The sequence below is a fragment of the Parus major genome, chromosome 5 (genome assembly GCF_001522545.3).
Source record: "Parus major isolate Abel chromosome 5, Parus_major1.1, whole genome shotgun sequence".
Taxonomy (NCBI): Eukaryota; Metazoa; Chordata; class Aves; order Passeriformes; family Paridae; genus Parus; species Parus major.
In genome coordinates this window covers 15,159,372-15,177,368 of record NC_031774.1, presented here as the reverse complement: position 1 = coordinate 15,177,368, position 17,997 = coordinate 15,159,372, and the positions used below count along the sequence as shown (strand labels likewise).

At 50.4% G+C, this 17,997-nt stretch overlaps 1 protein-coding gene across 1 annotated transcript in view; it reads right to left on the bottom strand.

Annotated features, from left to right (window-relative positions):
* Positions 1-4,182: 4,182 nt before the first annotated feature.
* IGF2 (insulin like growth factor 2) overlaps positions 4,183-17,997 on the bottom strand; it is an 18,063-nt gene continuing 4,248 nt past the window's right edge. The window contains exons 2-4 of the mRNA XM_015632082.3: positions 13,661-13,823; positions 6,800-6,966; positions 4,183-6,352 (exon numbers count right to left, since the gene is read on the bottom strand). Coding sequence (XP_015487568.1) covers positions 6,110-6,352; positions 6,800-6,966; positions 13,661-13,823 — 573 coding nt within the window. The 3' untranslated portion in view covers positions 4,183-6,109. The remainder of the gene's footprint in view (positions 6,353-6,799; positions 6,967-13,660; positions 13,824-17,997) is intronic.

Genomic DNA, 17,997 nt, shown 5'->3' with positions numbered 1-17,997 from the left:
CACAGCTGAAGGATGTGGTCTTGTACAGAAGGAGCACGACCTTCATTTAAACAAGCTGGTGAGGGGACAGGGAGGCAAAGAGACTGTGCCAGTACTTCTCCCATAGAAAAGCATACAAATACATACTTTTACAATGTAATCATTGGTATCATTTCACCTCAGGGACTTAAAATTGTGAACTATGCTCTTTTTGAAGCTGGCCCACTAAGAGGCACAAGCATGTTCAAGAACAAGATGAGAGAGTATTGGAAGGTCAGCATAAGCTGAATTAATTCATGTTAATTTTGAAAAGCAGAACAGATATTTTTCTGCTGGTGACAGGGTGCATTTTCTGCACTTACCTTGGTTGCTCTACTGCGAGTTACTACAGTATTTGAATAGTGTGTTTTTCCACGTAGAACTGTGATATGCTTAATACGTTCTGGTGAAAGCTGTGTATTATGTTGCCCTTTGCAGAACACACACAAAGACAGATGTTCTACCATGGGGTTCTCCTCTGATCACTGTTGCATGCTGTGCCTGTCCTGGAAACCCCAACCCAGAGCTTCAGGCAGCCAGATGAAGACCAGAATAACCCATTTTGCATGTCAACTTTGACCTCCCATGCTGCTCAAGTCAAAAAAATTACCTAGTTCAGAAATTTCCTGCCTTCAGGCTATTGCTGGTCCCTGAGCCAGAGCCTGGCAGGTTGGAAACTTAACTTTCAGGCTGCTGTTGGCAGGTACAAGAAGAAGGCAGGGAAAGAGGCTCTTGCAGGGCTCTCTGCAAACTCTGACATGATTTTAATGAGCAAGTGCATTCCTTGGGTCGTGCACAGCTGGGAGCACAGCAGCAAAGCAAGCCAAGATTCCTGTGAGGACTTGTGCCTTTCCAGCAGGTTGAAGTTATGTCTGCCACTTAACACTGCCTGCTGACAGTCAGAGCATCCCTCAGCAGCCTGGGGGAGGGAGAGCCAATGCCAGCACCTTGGTGGCACTGACAGACCCCTCTGAGGAGACAGGATCTATTTATCTTTGAAAACTAGATTTCCCCCTTTGTCTGCACTGGGAGTGATGGAATTGCTGTGCCACCCCAGTCTCGGAGGCCCTCTTTAGAAAATAAATAAAGTGGAAGGGGGAGAGGTATCAGCTGCCAGGAGCCTGTTAGGAGTGGCTTGCTTTATTGATGCTGTGTTACAAATGAAAAGCAAAAAAGGTGCAGAAAGCATCTGAGTCTTGCCTACTGCTGAGTGCTTGAGTGAAATAATCCATGGTACAACAGTACCTTTCTCAGGTCTCCTCAGAGCCACATAAAAAATCAGTGGACAACTGTAGATGCAACAAAGAAATCAGGTGACTTTTAAAAACAGCAAACATGGTTTTCCTTTACCTGGTGCAGCTAGGTCCTTCATTTAGTGCAGTAAGGTACACCAATAAAAGAGTGAAAGGTTTCTGAGAGCAGGCAGGACTGAGAGGATGAGGTTGCTCCATGATACAGAGGAACCAGTTTGGAGGCTCAGTTTATTGTGATGACACTAGTACAGCTCACTGAAAGCTGGGTAACAGCTCAACTACATTCTGGATTAAAAAAGAAAAAAAAAAAGAAAAAAAAAGAAAAAAATACTAAGAAATCATGTAAAATGGGGAAGAAAAAAGTATCTTTTGGTTAGCTGTGTTTTTCTCTCCTGTGTCTCCCTCTATCCAGACAAACCCAGAGACACTGACTTATACACCTTGAAAATACTGTGGCCAGCTCCACACAGAAATTTCTCCCTCTTTCCCAGTATCCCTCTGTGTATCACCTGGGAAAATGCCCTCCAAAGAGATGTTTTATGCAAAAAAACATTTGTCCTTTGGTGCCTGCAGAGCTACATGATAATGCTGAGACCCAGGGGCCAGAGCTGGGGCTGGGCTAGGATGCAGGGTTAGCTTTCCCAGTTGTTCCTGGGTCTCTAAGAAGCATTTAGGACTTCTCTGCTGAAACTGTCCTTTGCCTCCCCACCCTCCTGCATGTCAGCAGAGCAGTGGGTGGAGGTCCCTGCACCAGCTGGGCTGGACATGGAGGTGCATTAAAGCTCACACATGCCAATTGCGCCTCCCCAGGGATCACTGCCCTTCACTGCTGCAGCCTCCCATGATCCTGCAATCCAAATCCTGGAGCTGTGCCTGCACGTAGTGCCATCATGACAAAAATCAGAGCCAGTTCTGTCCATCCATCTGATAAAACATGGCAGGCTTGGGTTTGTTCTCAAGCCTGCTGTCTGAGATTCCCAGACTAAGCCCATGACTTACCTGCCACCTTGCAAAGAGCCTTTGCAGGCAACAGAGGATACTCGAGACAAAGCAAAGGTGCAGCTTCCTCCAGACTCCCACCCTCTGGCCAGGATGATGCTCAGAGGCAGCTTCTGCATCTTCTTGCAGGTAAAGACAGTCCTTGACAAGCCAAAAGGCAAGATGGCACATTTTGAAGTCTCTTGATTACCAAAGAAATGAGCTGCTCTGGTCTGGCCTCATGGTAACTCCTGAGAGGATAAGGCAAAAAAGAGGGTTTATGAAAAGCAGTGCTTGGAACCATCATCATCACCCTTAAGGTGCTTCCAGCTTTGCTGCTTTGCTTCCTGGGGAATGCAGCAAGATATTTGCCTGAAGATTTCCTTGCTTTGAAATCAGCTCTAAACACCCCCCATTGCAGTGGGTTATACAAAGAGCAGAAAAGGACCAACGCTCCCAAAAGCAAAATTTCCATCAGTGACAACCAGAAGCCACAATGAAATCTGTCCTTACTCTTCATAGGGACACATTTTAATGTGAAGGAAACCTGTGCCAGGTCTTAGAACATGGTCAGAAAGGCACATCCCTTCTGCACTTGCAATAAAGTACAAATCCAGAGGAAGCAGTCAGCCCTTTATCTGTACAAGACCCTCCCTGACCAACCACAAAAATCCCAAAAGGAATAACTGTGCAAAATTTTTTGTTGTTGTTTATTGCAAATTTAAAAAAGAAGCTGGTTTAAAACATGTATTTCCAAGGGTCTAAATCAGCAGTTCCAATTTTGAGATGGAAAACCTTTTCCAGCCCAAGTCATCTGGGGCAGGATGTTGGCTTGGCGAGGTCCTTGCCCCACAGCATAGCAGAGGCCTTGGCCATGCCAGTGAGGCTGCACAGTCAGTGTGGTGTCAGAATGATTTACCAGATATGGGATGCTTGGGCTGTTTTACTCACAGTTTTACTCACAGTTGCTCTACTACCAAACTGGAACTGCAGTGTTTTACCTCCTATTTGCAGTGGTGCATGATGGTTGTATGTGATGAATAGCAGATCTTTGGACAGGGAAGTTATATCTACCCTGAGAAACCAGAGAAGCTTCATCTATCAGGAAACCTACCTAGACATAACATTTCTTTTTTCTTTTTTCCCATCTTCAGTCCCCATCCAGCTTTCAGGTCCTGGGGAACAGCCCAAACTGGTAAATGCTAAGCAAATCCCAGCAGCTGCTGGGAAACAGCCCCAGATCTCACCAAGAATCACCGGGCAGATGACTGGGGGCTTCAGAGGGGCATCTGCCACAGGACTGAGGGTTCACAGTTGCGTTTGAGGGTACCACATGCTCTCTTGCAGTTTTGAGCTCCAAAAGAGAAGCTGTAGTGCACTCTGTTCCTCCACAGGGAGTGGCTCTTGGCGTGGCCTTCTTCCCACCCAACTCTCACCCCAGGAGCAAAAATAAATGAAAAATAAAAGAAAAAGTCAGGCTTCATATTCTGGATGGATATTTATTTGCTTAACAGTTTTTTTTGTTTTTTTTTTTATTTTTTCTTTTTTGGTACAAAGCATCCAGGAAAGCTTTTACTTCTCTTTTTAAAAAATAAAAACTAAGTTTTCTTTAAAAAAAGACACATGAAAAGGAAAAAAAAAAAAAGTCAATTATTTGCAATTTCTGTTTTTATTCTGCCTTCCCACCCCACCCACTTCCCTTCCCCCTCCCTAATTTGGACTGATTTTCATTCTTTTCCATATATATTTAATAAAATAAATAAAGGATTTTCTTTGTCGTGTATTGCAGTGCCATTTTTTTAAACAAAGGCTTCATGGCTCAACATTGCAAGGTAATAACAAACAAAAGGATTATACATTAAATCCTCCCCCTCTCAATACTCCCCCTAGCCCTCCCCTCCAAACCACGAAATAGAATACAATTCAAGTAGTCTTTTTTTTTTTATGTTTTAAATGTATGGATATATAAGACAAAGCAAGTACAGAACTGGTTAACAGAGTGTCCCCATTTTATTAGCAAGTGAGAGTATATTAGGGAGATGTAATTGATTCCCCCCCTTTTACGGTTCCTAGACAGATAATATATATTATTTTAAACCCAACCTATTTTACAGCCCTCTGCCCACCTCTCATACCCATCTGCTCACCGAGTCCCGAGCCTCGAGCCAGAGGCTCGCCTTTCCCCCCATCCCGTGCAGCAGCCCCAGCCCGGGGCAGGTGCAGCCCCTCCTCCGGCGGGCCCCCGGGAGGGCAGCGAGGGGCGGGGGGCAGGGGGCGCGGGGCAGGGACGCGAGGTCCGGCGAGAAGGACGCAAAGGGCAAGAGAAGGAAAAGGAGATGGCAGGGCATGGAACTGCTGCCTCTGCAGGGGCTTGGGGTGAGGGCTGCCTGCCCGCCTGCTGGCCGGACCATCGGCACCCGAGCAAGGACAGGGAAGAGCAAGATTCCCCATGGCTCGGGAAACCAAGCTGCAGGGAGTCCAGGGAGTCTCCAAAACCAGGGGGTCCGTGCAAAAGCAGGGCGTTGAGTTCTAACTGGCAACACCTTCACCATTCAAAATAGTTTGTCTCCAGAACAGTTCCCTTTTAGTCTAAGTTGCGGTGGTTGTGTTGTTTTTGTTTTTAACAAAAAAAAGGATGCGTGTCGATGTATTCTGTGTGTGCGTGCATCTGTGTACATGAGTAACAGCCAACTAGCTCATATGGTCATGACCAAGCTATATTTCAGAAGAGAAAAGAAACACATTTATCACACTTTTCCTAAAACGAAAAGCTAAAATTTCAAGTTCAGTATTCGCTATCTTGTCCTTCCCTCCCCACCCTCCCTTGCTATTCCTGGGTTTTTTCCCTTCCAACTTACTTTAGCACCATAACACATTTTAAACATTACAATCCCTCTTCAGATACTACACAAAATGTCCCATAAAAATAGTGCTTTTTTGCCAAAAAAGTTATATAATATATTATATATATAAATCAACTAAATCCGTGGCAAATGTGCAATGCAGACGCCTCCTCCATTTAAAGTGAGCATCAGCTCACTTTTTTTTCTTTTTTTCTTCTTTCCCCTTTCCTTTTCCTTCTCTCTTTCTTGCTTTCTCTCTCCTCTTCCTCTCTTTCTCCCGTCATCGGTGATTTCAAAAAAGGTGCAAGTCGATTTGGAATCTTGTAATGAAGCACACACACAAAAACGCAGATGGGGGCTCCTCCGAACTTCTTCTCAGGTACGTTTTTCTTTTAAAGGTGCAAAAGAAAGTTATAAAAATAAGAAAAACCATAAGAAAAAAAAAAAAAAAAAGAAGAAGAAAAAAAGTGGGGTGGGAATGAGGCAAAAAAATTTTATCCCTCAATGTTTCTCCCCGTTCTGTTGTTTGTTTTTTTTTTTCACTTTATTGTCAAGAAAGACACGGAATGGACGCTTCTCGAGAAAAAAAAGATTAAAAAAAGAATTTAACTTCATATCCTTTTTTTCCTCTTGCTCTTTCTTTTGTCTTCTGGCGTTGGCACTGGGGATGTCACGCAGCACCCGGCAGCAAAAAGTTCAAGTGCCAAACTGTCCCTTTGCAAGTACAGGTTTGGAAATACTGGGGGTGTGGGGGAACAAAACAGGTGTGGGAAACGAAACAACCCTCCCCCCCACCCCAAAAGGAAGATGCCATGGGAGCGGTGCTACTCGCCACCGCCGCCGCCATCCCCTCCTTGCTGTGTCAGTTGTTTGGTTGGGGCCGGAGCGGCGTGAGGGTGCCCCGCCGCCCCGCTCCTCGGCTCAGCGGCCCCGGGGACGGAGGGGCTTGGGGGTCGGGAATCGCCAGTCCTCCCGCCCTCCCCCAGGAGATCAAAAATCGAGACAGCTGGTCAGGGTTCATTTCTGGGGGCCAGCCGTTTCTGGGGAGGCTCGCGCCGCTGGGGGCCTCTGGCTGGGCAGGGAGATGAGGGGACGGTGCAGCGCCTTGGCTTCCTCGGCTGCTTGCAGCCCCTCCGCCTGCCACCGGTACTGGCGAGCCCGCAGGATGTTGGGCGCGTCCCGCTGCCGCCGCTGGGAGCTCTTCTTCTGCCACACGTCGTACTTGGAGTACTTGCCGTGCGAGGGCTTCTGGAAGTTCTCCTGCAAGGAGAGGGATAGCAATATTAGCCTCCACTCAAGCCTGCCCGCTCCCCAGCGAGGGATTCCCTTCTTGGACATCCATCCCTCCCATGGAAATATTGCCTCATCCCTGGAAACAGTCACAGAAAGGTTGGACAGGGCTCTGAGCAACCTGATCCAGTTGACGCCTATTGCAGGGCAGTTGCACTAGATGACATTTAAAGGTCACTTCCAACCCAAACCATGCTATTACTCTGTGACCCAGGCCACCTCTGGTTCCCCACCTTACAAGAGCTGTCGTTTGGCAGGCCCTTTGGCACAACTTCCCGGTGGTGGCTGTCTCTCAATAGCTCTGCAGAAACATCAGACCTTGCAGCTGGGGTTTGTTTTCTCCACCCACAGCCTTCCCATCTTTCCTCCCCCTGTTTATTTCAGAGGAGGGCCACCATCCCTGCGCAGCCTCCTCACCTTGTTGAGTGCTGGCACGCCCACCAGGGAGGTGGCAGAGACGTCACGTTCCGACTTGACGGATTTGGCGCAGTACGTTTCCAGCAGAGCCAGGTCGCAGCTCCGGAAGCAGCACTCCTCCACGATCCCCCGGTTGATCCGCCGGTTATTTCGTCCCACCGGTCTACCTGCAACAGCAGAGACCCTGGCATTAGCCACCAACCTGGGCTGGACCCTCTCCCCAACTCCTTGTAGGCATCCCTCCACCACCAACCACCAGAGACTGCTGGGCTCCAGATCCTTCAAAAACAGCAGCGCTTCTCCCAGACCAGCTGGCACACGCCCACAAACCAGCCAAGTCTCACGTTAAGACTTTCCCAGACAAATGCTATTGATGCCAACACGTGCCTCCAGCAGCAGTTTAGAGGCACTTTAAATGACAAGGGTTTATCTTCCTCCTGTATCTCTGGCACAGGTGGCCTTCTCGAGCGCAGCTGAGGCAAGGAAGCTCAAGCCCAGCTTGACCGCCAGCGCTGCGCCGATTACTGCGACCGTCTCCGATGTTGATACTGGCAGGGGAATTTTATTAGAAAGAAGCAGCACAGCGTTGTGGCTGCCAACCTCCCTCTGCCGAATCAACACTCAGGCAGGTGAAGCGAACCAAGGCGGCTAAATTTTACCAGATGGGACAGCTCTGAGACAGCTGCAGAAGGAATACAGGCTCCCACACCCGCCAAGAATAGCTATTAAACTTAATCTTTTAATAAGGGTTCCTCTCCCATTTCTGCCTGCAGAAAGATGCAAAAGCCCATGTCTGGTGCAGCAATGACCAAGTGCATTTCATATCACTGCTTAATGATGGCCAAAGCGCTCCAGAGGGAAAGCGTACACCAGATTTACCATATTTCCTCTCAGTCTTGAAATAAAAGAGACAGGTAAAGAAAGCAAATTGGCTTGGGAATTGTGCCCTCCAGAATGTAAACTGGCCCAAAACAAAAGGATTTTCTCCACACTTTTGCATGTAGCACATTGTACTGTTATGGGATTTGTAGCCAGGCTTCTGCATGCTGCCACGAGCACCTCTTCCCAGCACAAGGTGTTCCAAGGGAGGGAAACAGAGGCCAGCAACAGTGGGGCTTGCAAACAGGATCCGGTACCATATCCCAGCCAGGAGATTTAGGGCATAGAGAAAACTGAGAGAGTGGTATAAGTGTAGTGCCTGACACTGCTCACTATGGCACGCTGAGTCCTCACCTCCCAGCTGGCCTGCAGAAACACACATGGCTGTCCACACTGGCCATGTGTATGACCCATGATCCTCACCCCTTGCACTCCTGATGAAGCAGGCACTCAAGTCAGGCCTTGGTGAAGACTTAAGGCTGGCTTACATGGAGCTGACCACTTTCCCTGAAGGGTATCCCACCCTGGATGCTCACCCAAAGTGCCTCAGGACAAAGTGCAAAGCACAGTTCTCTATGCATACAGTGCAACCCCACCTGCAAAAAGCAGCCCCAGATGTGCAATACAGATGTGCAGGTGGGATGCAGTCCTGTGCATTCAATGCATGTGACACGTGCAACGCAGACATGCATATTCAACACAGTCCTCCATGCACAACAGAGCACCACATGCTGACACGCAAAACACCATGGAAATGCCTCGCTGCTGCCTCTGTAATAGCCCTGCCAGGAGGGCACCTGCTCTCTGCTAAAATCAGTCATGTTCCTACAGGCCAGGAGCCCTCTGGTCCATGCTGGTGCATTTCCACCCTGCTCTGAGGTCACACACACAAACACAGCATCAGTGTGCTGGATGATGGGGCAGCTGACCCGTACCATGAGACCTGCCTTCGGGAGTAATTCCAAATGCTTTGTTTTCCACATTTGTCCCCCTTGTGCCACCACCCACTTTTCCTCTAGAATTTCAGGCATGATCTTTAATCATGCCCCACAAGGAGATTAGAAGGGTGGTTCCCCCTTGGCAAAGGTTCACCAAAGGGAGCCCCTGTCAGGAGTTTAATTTTCTCTCTCGCGGTCAATAAACACACTGAATTGGGCCCTCCCCTGAAAGGCAGGGCAGATGTGTTGCATGTCCATAGCTCAAGTGATGCCAGAGTAGGCAACCTGGGTGGTGATGGCCAAAGGAGACAGGGACAGGAGCCAGTTTAGGGCCAGCTGCATGTATTCTTCCCTGTGCATACAATGCCCAGGGAGATCCGTGGGAGAGGACTCCACCAACACCCTGCACTGCACATGGCCCCTGCCCAACTCCTATCAATCCCAGTGCTCAACTCAATCCATGGCAGGCTGCTGAAGCATTAAGCTGCTCCACAAAGGCATCCTGATATGGGCAGAAGGAGAGTTTAGAAGGGAAAGAGAAAAAATTCAAGTCACCCCCTCTCGCTAGCACATCCCCTAAGGGCTACATTCACACTCCCGCTGAACAGAAGGTTGCACAAGTGATGACACACATGGTTTGAGGAGAAGTTGAGGCTTTCAAAGGTTATATATCTCCTCTCAAAAACAGAAGTTTCCCACTTGCAGTTATGTGTTTGTATGGAAAGAAGAGAGGAGGAGAAAAACAATGAGGAAAGTGGGACTGTATTCACCACTTTGCTTTCAAGGGCTATTTCTGGCATGGGTATGCACAGGAAGATCATGTTAGTGTGTGTTTGCACATGCCCAAGTGTGGCACCACCAGGGTGAACTCCCAGCAGGGACCACCACAGTGACACAGCCTCTTCCTCCCTGATTGCTGCCCCTGCCTGGCCGTCAGGCACACACGTGGCCCCCAGCCTCAGTGTGCTGCCCTTTCCCTCCTGCACAAAGCTGCTGCAAGCTGTTCCCCTCACTGGCACCACTGCCAGCTCCACCGTGACTCTCCGATAGGGCACGTTTCCCATTACATAATTGTCCATACGGACCTCGCCAAACACCACCACAATGCTCCAGGAAAGAGTTACTTTAGGAAAAAAATAAGCAAACATAACAAATAGGGATTTAGTCTCAGAAAGTACCTGGAGACAACAGGACATTCCTGGCTAACAGCAATATTGCTGCTGACCTGGATTGGGAACAGCGTTTGTTCTGTAACACAATTTACACAGGGACTAAAGGTTGAATTTCCTGGGTTTTGCCCATGGGTGGCATCTCACTGTACCGCCAGTGCCAAACCCAGGGAGGGTTTTGCCACTCTGTCCCTTGCCCACAGGGCAGATCTGTGTGGGCAGCAGGCTGCAGCATCGCTGGGGCACGCGAGCCACTTCCCATCACAGCAACGACCGCTTCCTCCTGAGGAAATGCGCTTCCTCTCGGCCTTCAATGAATTGCTAGGCTCCCTTTTCCCCAAAACTGTGCTTCACCAAAACATTCTACAGCACTGCCGAGGGCATGAGTTCCGAGATGCAAAGTCCAGTGATGCAAAGCCCAGTGATGTGAAGCCCTCCAGCTGTCTCGGGTTATTCCTGCCTAGGTATGGGCTCTCCTGACAGGGCATCCAAGAAGTGGCACAAAGCCAAACCCATTTCTGGGAGAACCCAGAGGCCACGTACCTGCAGCTCAGCTATGCCTCTGTGCAGGAACGGGGAACAGGAAGGTGCCTTCCCTAGCCTAAACACCCCACTGCTCCTGGCTCCCCACTCTCACCGGGGCCCAACAGATGCTGCGGGGAGGGGTGCACGGTGCTGGTGCCACCCTGGCTGGGTCCCCTCTCCTCCGGTCGATCAGGCGGTCAGCCGAGTGGAAGGGGACTTTGGGTGTAAACAGTCCCCGTGCCCCTGTCGCAGGAATGTTGGGAGCAACAAGGGGGCCTTTGTGCGGCACCGGGCCCCGTCCCAGTGCCCCCGGCCTGGCCCTCCCCCACCCCGGCACCGCACTTTCCCCCCTGCTTTTTCCTAGTATTATTCGGAGGAGCGGCGGGTGCGCAAGAATGTGCCCCGTCAGCACAAGCGGCTGCAAAGAGCTAAATTCTTATCAGCTGTTGGAAAGGAGGAAACAGGAGCTGTTGTTTACAGAGAAGTCGGCCGCCTCTCCCCCTGCAGCCCCTTCTCCCTCCCTGCCAGCGCTGCATGACAGCAACTTCAGGGCTGAGGCTTCCTCTCGGCCTGCCCTGCTTTTCACTCCAGGCAGGACTCAGCATCCCCCCATGGGCTGTGCCGCAGTCCCTGGGTGGGCGCTGGGGAGCAGGGGTACCAACCCTGCCAAAGTGCCGTGGCAGGAAGCCACCACCTTGACAGCAGCTGCCGGCCAAGCCAAAAGCCTTGAAAGTCACAGAGAGGAAGCATCACCAGTGCAGAGCAAAGGGTGCTCAGATTCAGCTGTAACCTGCCCATGCATGCCTGGGATAGATACAGAGCTGGCATCACCATGTCCACCGTGTCCCATGGCTAGATAACCTCAGTGCAACTCTTCTGCAGCCCCAGCTCCTGAAGACAGCTTTAACATTCTCAGCCCCAAGCACCTGCCAGCCGTGGTGCTTCCCAGGACACCATCCATATATGTATCCCCCTTGCACTGATGCAAAGATTGATGTATTTCACAGACAGCTTCTCTAGCAAGGTGCTCTCTTGCAAGAATGCAAAGCATCACAACTTCTTAAGTACTTGCTTCAGAAAAAAAAACCACAAAAAACACAAAACAAAAATATCCCCAACAAAACAGATTTTCATACAGTTTTTTTCCAATATTACCAGTTAGTTGCTTCAAAGCCCTTGTCCAGCAAGCAGGCCCGCAGGTACGCACAGAACAGGCTCTCCAAGTCATTTATTTCCCATATGAACAGCTGCTTTAGCACAGGCTGCTCATCATGTCACACTTCCCATGCTGTGAGGTGCTGAATACAAACCCAGGCTCAGTTTTAAGATGTAAATTCATGATGGTGCAACATAACTGTGTCCTATTGCATCTACATGGTGACAACAGAGTAGCCATGTGGGTTTTGGAGTGAACATGAACATGGTCAGAAATCATAATTTATGAGGTCAACTGATGGAGGTAGAGAGGGAAAAATTAAGTGAAATGAGGATGTCCAAAACCTTAATCAAGTAGAGGCATTGCCCAAACATCTTCATCCCTGCATGGCACAGGCTGGTCAGATCCTGACAGGGTTAAAATATTGGACTGTGCTTCATCCCCATTACCTGGGCTCACCAGAAATATGCAAAAAGGTCAAGAGGTGAAGGGGGACAGGAGAGGACAAAAAGAAATAAAGAACCCCCTTGCAAACACCCGACTGGCCACTTGGCACCAAGAGACTTGTCTGCCTTCAAAAGTGTTTTTATTTTGGCCTGGGCAGCTGGGTTATTTGAGGTGAAAGGAGGTCAGTTTGACCTTAAAACAAAAGCCCCATTCCCTTTCATCCCCAGAGAGAGGGAGGAGGGAAGAGAAAGCAAGGAGGGGGACAGATGCTCCTCCACATATAGAGGGAGAGGAAGAGCTGTGAGAGCGGGAGAAGCACTTGCCTCTTTGCCATGCTGGTAAGGGAAGGGGGAGATGAAAAGAGGAAGGGCAGCTGACACACAAACCCTCACTGCTTGGCTCCATCACAGCAAGGAAGTGCACCCAGAGCACCCCAAAAGCCTGCCCAGAGCGCCATGAGGAGATCCCGCTGTTCAGCCGGGATGGGCAGGGGGATTGCCTTGAGAGAACTGCAATGTCACCTGCAGCCCAACCACCTGCCCAAAACTGAACCTGGAGCCTTTCCCAGCCTCAGCCCTGCTGTGGCTGGGTGTGCTATCCCTGTGCCTCTCTCTACCCAGTATCAGCAGGCAGCAGGAGACAAGTCTGGTAAAACACCCACGTTGGGAAGGGACATCCAGGTTGGAAAAGGACATCTAAAGTCGTTTCCTAACTTTGCAGCACCCTGCTGTTCCCTGCACAGGCAGACTGGAACAAGAAGGAGGCTGACTCTCAACTCCACTCCTCAAAAAAAACACCCTGTTTACTTGAAAGTGACTTTTTAATTCCTTTTTCCAAGGAAGAGGCAAGACTGCCAAATGCACCATGTGCAGCTGGTATCTCCATCCTCTTCCCCCCATTTGGCTATGCATCTTTCCTGTAGTCAGTCACCCTGTGGCTCAGTCCTCAGTGGGGAACAAGACACAGTGTCTTCCCACTCCCAAGAAGAGCAGGGGACCAAAACAAGGTATCACACTTAAGGCAACTTTGTCCATAGATTACTGAGCATCTATTATCACTGCTCTACTCCTCATCCTCCCTGTTTACCAGCTAATCCACTGTACTGCAAATGGTCCAAAGACCCAAAGCATCCTGGTGGAAAGCCCGCTGCAGTCAGCTGGTCTGAAGCCATCTGCACGCTGCACACAACAGCAGTGCTGCATTGTTCTGCATTAGCTGCACTGCAAAGAGGTAAGACATCACTCTTCAGAAACAAGTTCACCAGTGGGAGCTGGGAGCTACATCACAAAGTTTTGGGTGCTGCTATAACCAAGCAAAGCCTAGCCAGGAGGGGAGAGTGCTCAGCTTCCTGCCTGCTGTCAGGATGCAACGCTCAGGCAGCAAAATTTCAAAATAAACCAGGACCCAGGCTCAGCAGAGCACTGGCTGCAGACACCCTCATCACTGCAATGACTTGCCCTTATCACTAGTGAACCAGCCACAAGCGGTTCCCCAGATACATTCAACTTTCCCGAGCATCACGTGTGGGACCCATGGTACCAGACAGTGCCCAAAAACAGCGCCAAGTGGATGCATGTCACCCTGAGCATGTCCATTTTCTTGCTCCTCTCCTGGCCTACTGCCATATACAAGGAAATCAAGAAAAGCACCGGGCTGGGAAGCCCCTCCTTTCCCTCCTGGCCGGCTCTGCTGAGGCGAGGTGTGGGGGCAGCATCCTGCCCGCTGCAGGCAGCCGCCCAGCACTTACTGAAGTAGAAGCCCCTGTCCCCGCAGACGAACTGCAGCGTGTCCACCAGCTCCCCGCCGCAGAGGGTCTCCGCTGTGCCGTAGGCGGCGGCCGAGTCCAGCGCGTAGGCCAGGAAAGCCAGGAGCAGCAGCAGCATCCGCCTCGCCGCGCACATCCTCTGCACCTGGGGACAGAGGGACAGCGTTAGCACCGCCGGACGGACCCCCTCTGCCACCTCCCCCGGCCCGTGCCCCCCGCCCACAGCACGCCGGGGAGTGGATGCCCAGACATGTCGGGATGCCGCTGCTGCAGGGAAGGACCGGCAGCGCTGCGACAGCCGCTGGGGTGAGGCCAGCTCCCTGCGCTCGGCCCGCCGGGCAGCAGCTCTGGGCGGACAAGGTTTGCATTGAAGCGGTTTTTCCATTGGAAAATCCCACTTCAGCCTACCTCTAAAAGGCTTTTATTTTCCCTGCTCTTTCAACGGTGTGATTTTTTTATTTATTTTTCCCCCCATTTAAAAGGGAATTAATTAAAAATTATTATCAGTAGGCATTTGTTTTTCCTCTTCTGACAACAGGTTTTCATGCCCTGTCTGCAAATATGGCTGTGCAAAGTGAAATCAAGTGAAGCTTCAACCTGTCCTAGAGCTGCTTTTGAGGAAAGCTGGGAAGAACAGCTCTTGTCCCGGGCATGTGGGAGAGACAAGGCTCAAGCAATCAGGAGGCTGATTGCACAAGCTGTCTGCTGACAAGAGTTGGGACTGAGATGACATCCCTCAGGAATAATGCGGTCCCGTGGGGAACGCACCTGAGGCATCACCAGGGAGGGGCAAGGCAGTGTCAGAAGATCCTTAGAACAGAAAATCCCTGGATATTTGCTAACTAGCCCAAAGATTGGGCTCCAGCGAACAGCTTTACCTCTGTGTCAGCTTCTGCAGGTGTAAGCAAGGGTGCTACTGTCCCACTGGATGGGGCAAAACCCATGAATGGTTCAAGGCATTATAGTGCCTCGGTGATGAGCGTCACAGGACACATACAGCCAAATAACGCTGATTTTGACCAGACAGGTAAGCTCAAAATGAAGAGAAGCATATCAAAATAGCAGACGGTGTGTGGCAACCCTAATCTCATAATATTCAACCAAGACACTAGGTTTCACATCCAGCTTTCATCACCATAGCATCTGAGCAACTCGAGAATAATATCAGTTAATGAATATTACCTCACCCCCCCGGGATGCTCGGAGATGGAGCTGAAGCCCAGGATAGATTAAATGACTCGCCCAAGGTCACAGGGGAAGTCTGCAGCGCAGCCAGGAAATTAGCCCAGCTCCCCCGAGGCCCCACTACGGTCCTGCCAGCAATAAAGACACCCTTGCTCCCGAATTTTTAGTAGCACGTAGCTCAAATTGTCACTGCTAGAAATGCATCATGCTTACAAGTCATGAGCTCGGCTGAGCAGCGGGAGGACAGGGATCAGCAGCAGGAAAAGCCAAAACAGAGCTTTCAAGGTCTGGGTGGGCTGTGAGGGACGTTCCCTATGCTTGAGTTTTGATGGCCATAGTATTGCTCAGCCTTTGCTGGCAGAGATCAGGCAGACTGGCCAAAGCACTTCAAAGCTCTGAAAAAGAGGCAGCAGCCCTGGGAACAAACAGGTCTCAAATCAGCAAGTAACGGGACCAGGACCAGCTTTTCCAATAGCAATGGTCCCTTCAGTACACTGCAGGGGCTTAGTTCTGTATTACAGTAGGAGCAGAGGGATGGCACCAGGCTCTGACACCATGCTGCCAAGCTGCAGTGTTTTACCACCAGCCTCTTTTCATCTCCATTTTTTAATCAAGTGGCTCACAGGTGTTTACTGGGCCTCCCCAAAATAAACACAGCATCGCTTTCACTGCTGGAGTCATGTCTCTCATGCTGCAGCATCAGGAGCCGGATCTCCAGCTGACAACAGACCAACCACCTTGCTCCTGTCCCTTTTTCAGCCTTTTTTTTTACATGCAGATCCCAACTGCTGGTGTCCCCAGGTCTCAGGTAGTCCAAGTGCCCACTGCCAGGGCGATGGATTTGTCACCAGCCTGTGCTGCCGTCAAAGGCTCTCCGATGGGACTTCAGGACACCCACATGATCCCATGTCCCCAGTTAGGCTCATGCTGGCTGTGGGCACTGTGGCTAATGAGAAGACTGCCTGCTGGCCTCCTCAAGCCAGAACCAGCCCTGACACGAAGGGGCTGATTGGTGGCACAGGTGACAAACACCATCTTTCCTCCACATTCATTCTAAAGAAAAGGGTGAGATGCTCTGAAGCAAGGGGAGAGCGAGATTTTGCCAGTGGGTGATATTTGACGCTGGGGAGACCTGATACCTTCTGTGGAAAAACACTTGTGCTCCTCAGAAAATACCTGCTCCTGCACAAGCCACATTGCAAGCCCCTGGCAGCCTTCCTGCCTCCACTGAAAGCTCTTTCCAGGTGCCCACACATCTTGTAACTCTGGCCAGGAGTGACACAGCAGCAGGAACAGAGAGAGCCCCAGTGCTGTCAGCCAGAGCATGGCTAACACAGAGGTGAGAAATGCAGCTAAGTCCACCTTTGCCCAGGTTACCAGCCACCAGCCCTTCCCTCTGCTGTCACCTTGGCATCTCCCTGCTCCTCCCAGTAGCTGTGTAATGAGATACCAGCAAAGCAAAGAGCATCTTTATTTACTACCCAGTGCTGCAGTTTCTCTCCAGCCTGATGGAGCTGCAACCCAATGCCGTAAGCCCTTCCCTCTCCCTTTGGCCCTACTGACTCTGCTAATGAAAAGCCCCCAGACTTCACACAAAGGCTGCAGAGGTTCCCATCACTGGCTCAACATGTCCCAATAACCTTCCAATTGATCCTTGCCTCCCTCACAAGCAGGGACAAGCAGACTCATGCAGGAGAGCTCGCACACACCTTGCCAGAGCAGGTGCTGCTCCCCAAAACAGGGTGTCATGGCACAGCTGGGTACGTGTAGCCCACTGGTTAGTGGAAGCACCATGGCAGCTGCACAGGTTGCAGGAACTGAATGGCTGCTCAGCATGATGAGCCTAAGCCCTTTTAATACCTCCAAGACCTCATTCTCCACTGGAAACATGGGACAGCACAGCTTTTGGTTTCTAGTCCTGAGCATTAGGACAGGCATGGTCTCTTCAGCTGTTGAACAGGAGCAAATTCACACCAATGGCTGGAAGAACCTTCATATTTTATTAGAAAGCCTCTCTTACATGAAATGGAACAGGAACAAGGAAGCACAACAGAAGCCACTTCCCCAAAGGACAAGATCCTGTCTCTGCTTGAAGAGGCTACAGCTACCAGTATCCCATTCTTGCCAAAGCAGGTTCAACCAACCACACTGACTGCTGCTGCTCCTCATGTGCCCAGGCAGAACCCAAAGGCTTTAGGATGCAGTGCGAATGGCAGCACGAGACATGCCAGATGCCAAACAACCTGAGCACCAAATTCCTCCTAAGGAGGGCTTGGACCCCACACAGTGTGCAAAACAGTGATGCAAGAGGAATTTTTTGGTTGTACAGGTGACCTGTACCATTATGGGAATCACACCTGGAGCTCCTCTGAATAACCTACATCTGAAACAGCATTATCAGTGCAGAACAGCTCAGACAAGGTACCAGCACACACTGCTGGCCTCTCCCTCCCTGGAGAGCCTCCCTGGCTTTGCTCTCCATCCTTCATGCCCCTCTCATGTCTTTCCCAGCATCCCCAGCACCCCACACAAAGCCAGGCTGGCACTGGAGCACATGCTGCCACGTGCAGGATGTTCCTGCCTTGGAACTCCCGCCTATTCCTGCCTTGCAGCATATGGCACTGCACCCATGGCCAGGGACCCCCAAACACCTCTTGGCAGCCCCCAGCCAGCAGAGAGGTCCAACAGAAAGGGTTCTCTCTGAGTGGCTGTGGTGTGCTGGGAGTGAGCCCAAGGGCAGGTCTGCAGTGGAGTCACCCTCCCACCCGAGACCATTAAAGGATTTTTTCAGGATCTGCTGCTGAATCAGCTGGATCAACAGTTTCTGTCCAGCTGCTGGGGAGTTGGGGGCCAAGAGGCCACAATGTGCTAAAAGGCCCAGTTGCCAAGTCTCAGAGTACAGCTCAGGCATCCCTTGCATCCAGGCTTGTGCTGAGCAAACCAAACCATGATGCCTCTTGGGCAACAAATATCTCCCCAAAAACAGAGACAAAACCTCCTGTCTGACCTAATTCCTTCTTCAGTCTGGCCTTCATTGCAATTTAATATGAACAGAACAACGTAGGAGGGAATTGACAGATGGCCCAGTCTGTAAAATTTGGATTTGGACAGCAAAAAGAAAAAAAAAAAAAAAA